Here is a 5,550-nt window from a genome sequence, read left to right as displayed (position 1 = left end):
TTTTAGCAGCTCTGCACAGAATCCCCCCACGGCCTCCCAGAAAGAGGGGCACTGGCCACCAGAGCTATGCAGGGAGTGCTCCCTACCCACGGGCTCCCTTTGGGATGGGGAGGAGGGGAGGGAGCTGACTCCTGCCCGGCACTTCAGGAAAGCACCACTCACCCTGTGCCTCCCCATGCACAAGCACAGGTACACACCCTCCTGCAAGATGCAAATTTGACTCAGGCAGAGGAAGCTGTCAGCAGCTCTGACATGGCCCATCATTTTTGGTCTATCTGAGTCAGCAAATACATGGCACAAGCTGAGGACTCTTGTTTAAAACTCTGCTTTTAAAGACAACACTACTCTAGCAGACCAAAGATCACAAAGTAGCAGAGCTGAACACCAGAAGACAGAAGAGCAAAAGCCAGCACGTCTCCTCCCCTGTCTTTCCCACTTTTTCCTGAAACCATCATTACCCTGAATGCACAAGCAAGACATGTAGTTCACCTGGTGTGATGTGTCCCTCCATAAAGGACAGACAAGGGCAGGGAGATGGTCCCAGCCCAAGCAATCCCCAGGTACCACAGACAGTGCAGTTTGGGGAGCTGGCCCTGCTGTGTGCCTATTCACCTGTCCCTTGACACCACCCCAGCAGGCCACAGAAAATACCTAGGCAGGAAAACAGCAGCCAAGGCAGCTTGTGTGCCTCAGCAGCACCGCAGCACTGACAGACCCTGCCGGTCCCTAACCTCAGCTTGAGAGTGGTGAACACCGGGAGTGGCAAACTGGGAGTACCCAGGGAGAGAAGCAACTGCTGATAGCCACAGAGCAGGCAGGCAAGGAGCACACCTGATACAGTGCTTTACACTGCTCCCTTGACTCAGGGCTCCTCCCTTCTCTATCAACTCAGTTTGCACTTGAATCAGTGTGACACAATAAGCTCGGACCAACAGCCTCCTGGGCGGTGAAGGTGGATGGAAAGAGGTCAGATGATTTGCCCTGAGGTAATTAGGGTGTTACTGCCACAGCCTGAGAGCCAAAGACCAATGGGCAAAGAGATGCTGAGTTTCAAGAAGGGAAAAATTTCAAGCAGGATCAGAAATGCATTTTTTGTTTTTCAGGTGATCTTCTGCCAACTGTGATAAATGAGCAGGCACAAAGAAAGTAGTACAAGACATCCTTATTAGGCTGACTATTTTGAGGCCGCCCCAAAATATACCCAAGTGACTTTACTATGTCACCTAATTTAGAAGCCTTTTCAAAGCTGTGGATTTTGGGGTTGGGGGAAGCAGAGGAAGAGAGAGACTTTATCCTTTCAGGTGTCTCCTTACATAGCTTCTTCCATCAGCAAGCACAGTTCCCAGGGATAGAGCATGCTTTTTTCCCAACTCAGATACTACCAAGGCCAGCCTCTAGCTTCAGAGCAGGTTCCCAGTTCAAACTGAGATGTTGGGCTAGACATCAGTCATCCCATTATACTCTCACAGCTCCACATATATGGAAAGATATGGATATATGGAAAGGGTATTTAACAAATTTTGAGGTGAAAGTGTAACTCACTTCTTTAATGTAATTCATCTCCTCTTTCAGCTGATCAGCTGACCAGCCATAAACCACCATTTCTCTCTTATGGTTGTTGTCAGTTCGGTGCACAACACCATACACCATCCCATGAGAGAGCTTCCCTGGAGACATCCCATTTGGTACATGGTAGAGCTCCTAAAAATGTAAAAAAAAAAATCAGTACTAGAATAAAAAGAAAAACAAATAAAACCACAGTAATTTAGGGCCAGGAGAGACACCAATTATAGTGAAAGCACAACAGTACATATGAACACTAACTCCCAAACATCTTGGAGTCAACCTGTCAGCCTTCATGTTTTAGGAAAGAACAATGACCAACTTACAATTGATAAAGAATACAGAGATGTCTAATTACCACTGCCTTCAATAGAAGTCATGTAGGCACAGCTAGAGACAACAGGCTATTTGTACAAGGAGAGGTAGAGGAATGTAAGAAAAGGTTAAACTGGCTTATTTTCATTCACCACCCGATGCTACTTTTCTGCATTCTTGCAGAACACCGTCAGGTCTCTAGTTCTCTCTAAACTCTTGCAACCACAGAAGTATCCCTCATTTCCCAAACTCCCTGCTGCAGGAAACAAAAATTCACAAGTTTACTCAAAAAACATGGAAAGTTCTAAGAAACTGAAATTAAAACATTTAGGCAGTGCTCTTTAAAAGAGAAAATAGCTGTTTCTCTTGAAGATAAAGCAGAATTTGGAAACACAGCTGTTACTGATAAGCTTTGCACATTGCGTTTGAAAGGTCAGTTCCAGAGAAAAATGAGGCATAGATTGTTTTACTGAACTTACTTCTTATGCTGGATATACCAGACACAGGTCCACTTGAGGATATTTATTACATTGACTTTAGAATATGTTTTGTTTGGTTTTTTTATTCTAAGCATCGTCTAAATACCCTCTTTGACACCAAACAGAGGCTTAAACAGACAAAGCTCAGCATCTTATATCCATCTCCATCCTAGAGACCTCCAGTCCTTACCATGACAGTGAAGAGAGGACACCATCTGCAGCCTAAAGCAGCAGCACTCTCAATTTTTAGGAGCCAAACCAACACAACTATGCTGGCAATATAAGAATAAATACTACTTTAGGTAGGGGGAAAGTTAACAGGAAAACTTATTTGTATTAAGAAAAATTGACAGACATTTGTTTTATATTGTGTCCTTCCCACATGGCACTGACTGATTTTCCTCAACACTGTAAATCCTACACCCTCTTCTTTATCACATCATTAATAGTTTAAGCATGTTGCTGAAGTTCTGGGTGTGTGTGTGCAGGGCTGGGCAGGGAACAATCACAGAGCAGACACCCAATAAAGAATATTTCAGGCATAGACCAACAAAGCTGTAAGCCTTCATTTGAAAAGAAAGCTTTAAAACCACTTAATGAAGAAAACATTGGGCAACCAGCCCTACCTATACATTATGTAATTTTGCACTTTGAAAACATTATATGCAAAACTTCATATCCTCAAAATGAGATGTTTCATAATTATGTATTATTGGGGGTTTTGTTTTGCTGTTTGGATGTGCACAAACAGAAGTTCTACACCTCATACTTAGAAATAGAGAAATACAGAAACCAGATGGGGACATGACTCAAAATTATTTTGTGTTTGTTTGCTTCCAGGGTTGTACAGTTTCTTTCATAGTTCATTGCAGCTCCTCCCTTGCATCTGGAAAAAGGGATTACACACAAGTTTCCATCTTCCTGATAACAGAATGAATAATCACTTTGATTGTTTAGAGGTTACCAAGGCACCAGACGCAGAATTCATAAATCCATACCCTTTGCCCATGATCACCCATTTTTAATGAGGTGAACAGCTGAATACCAGCAATACCAAGGTCCTTTGTGCCTCTGAAACATTAGCAGAATTGTCTAGAGTGCTGTTTGCAGAGCTCTGGCATAAAAATTCTGACCAAGATCCTTATTTTTAGAATATTATGAACATTCCTAAGGAATGCTTTGAAGGACGCCCCCTCTCCCAGCCCCCCCACCCCCCAAGAAAGACCTACAAATTCAGCCCAATGGGTTTGCAGCTGGAGAATCACCCATGGCACTTACATATGTATTTCAGAGATGAACAGACACTTAAATTTCCATTATAATGGACAGTACATGCAGGATTAGGTACACACAAAGGCAGACTGGTTACATGTCTCTTGCAACAATGCTAAACTTGCCTGTTATCTGTATGTGCACAAGCCTCCTAAGATGCCTTTGTTACTTCTCTTTCATAGGATTAAAGGACTCTCCATCATCTGTTGACTGTTCCAGTTCTATGAGCTACTTAAAATACAGGATATTGTTTTTACCCTGTCCTTATTCTTCCTTTGTATCACAATCCCCAGACAAGTGCCTGTTAAAATTTCAGCTCTTGCTTGTTTTAAAGATGTGTGAGCCAATAGCTACAAAGGAACTGTTCTCATGTTTCCTTAACCTTTTTCATTGCTGTTCCATTCTAGCCATGCTTATCTTCTACTCACCCTTTTCTGTTTAGTGACTCTGAATTTCTTCTCAGTGACCAGTAGTTTCAGAGTTCTGTATAAAAAGCCCCAAAAATCGGCTCACCTGATGCAGTCTTCTCTTAGGAGAAAGGTTACAATCAGAAAACTCCTCTGAATGCAGGGCTGAGATGGTTGCTTTGTTTGTTGACTACTTTTTCAACACAGCTTTGCCTCCAAACGAGGCCTTGCTGAGTAGCTCAGTTCTCAAATATCTCCACAGAGCTGCAGCAGTAAGCATGCACTGAGTATACTTCTGCAGTCTGCCTCCTCTCAAGCTACTTTATCCACCTTTGTCTGTTATTTTCCCTTCGCTGTTTTTCCATTTCTGCCTTGTTCTCTCTTCTTCCTCTGATACATCCTCTCTGCCATGCTTCCTTTCACAAATCCTGCATTTGCCACATGCTCAAGAACTATGTAACAGTATTTAAAAGTCAAATACTTCCCATTATTTTCCTCTGTGTCCCATACATACCCACTCTCAGAACTCAGATATTTTTCCAAGCAGGTCCTCAATGGTCTCCACTCTTATCTGCAGTGAGGCATCTCAGTGAAGATAACAGTGTAAGTAAATACATGGAAGAATTTAGGAGCAAGTAAATACTGTAAAGCTAACCAGAATAGCATTTTCAGATGGAAGGGTTCATTAGATTAATCAACCATTGCTGTTTAAGGTCAAAATATCAGCCAAATCCCTTCTAATGTGAGCTCATGATCTGAAAAGGCAGAGTTAGCTTAACCAGTTTGTGAATATTTCTTTAGCTTAACCAGTTTGTGACTATTTCTTTGCGCCTACAGTCAGTTCTACGAGAGCCCAAGGTGACAGCAAGGACACGTGGTGAGGATGATCAGCCTGCAGGAACATGTCCTGTCTGTGCTGCAGCCACAGACAGCTGCACTCGGTGTGATCACACAGTATGCACCAAAGAAACACAGACTGTCTTTACCTAATAAATATTTAAAACAGAAGCCTACACCCCAAGGTTGCAAAAGTCTTGATAATTACCATGCATCCTGTTTATGTCTCTGTCCAAGGAGGCAGCACAAGTAGCATGAAAGAGGTGAAGACGTTACAAACCTAAACCCTAAATTTAAGTTTTTAGCTGTTTTTTCTATGGCCCATGGTTTTATTTGCATTACATAAATAACACTGGGGGATCATCTGCTTCCTAATCTACCAGTTTTAGAAATGAAAGTCAGATAGGCTTATATATTGTACTCCCTGCCCCAAAATTGAAAGCAAAAGCACAGAAGACACATATTTTTGAGAAAAAAGGACATCTAATGTATTGCTTAACTCAAGTCTGTGTTAAGTATCCCTATGGCCTTAAAATTTTCCTGACTCATGATCTTCTGTTTACCTACACCATCAAAAAACTGTAAACAAGAATTATATCAGTCAAGCAAAGCTTTATCTTTCCATTAACCGCCACATTCCAGACGTTTCTAAAACATCCAGTTATCTTTTACCTGTT

General features: G+C 42.2%; 1 protein-coding gene across 1 annotated transcript in view; it reads right to left on the bottom strand.

The window, feature by feature from the left end:
* The window catches only part of LOC102042725 (myocardial zonula adherens protein), a 52,270-nt gene that overhangs the window by 36,490 nt on the left and 10,230 nt on the right, over window positions 1-5,550 (bottom strand). The window contains exon 3 of the mRNA XM_031055903.1: window positions 1,543-1,701. Within this exon, the coding sequence (XP_030911763.1) occupies window positions 1,543-1,701 (159 nt within the window). The remainder of the gene's footprint in view (window positions 1-1,542; window positions 1,702-5,550) is intronic.

This window comes from Geospiza fortis, unplaced genomic scaffold (assembly GCF_000277835.1).
Source record: "Geospiza fortis unplaced genomic scaffold, GeoFor_1.0 scaffold171, whole genome shotgun sequence".
In the NCBI taxonomy this organism is placed as follows: Eukaryota; Metazoa; Chordata; class Aves; order Passeriformes; family Thraupidae; genus Geospiza; species Geospiza fortis.
This window is presented reverse-complemented; position numbering and strand designations above follow the sequence as displayed.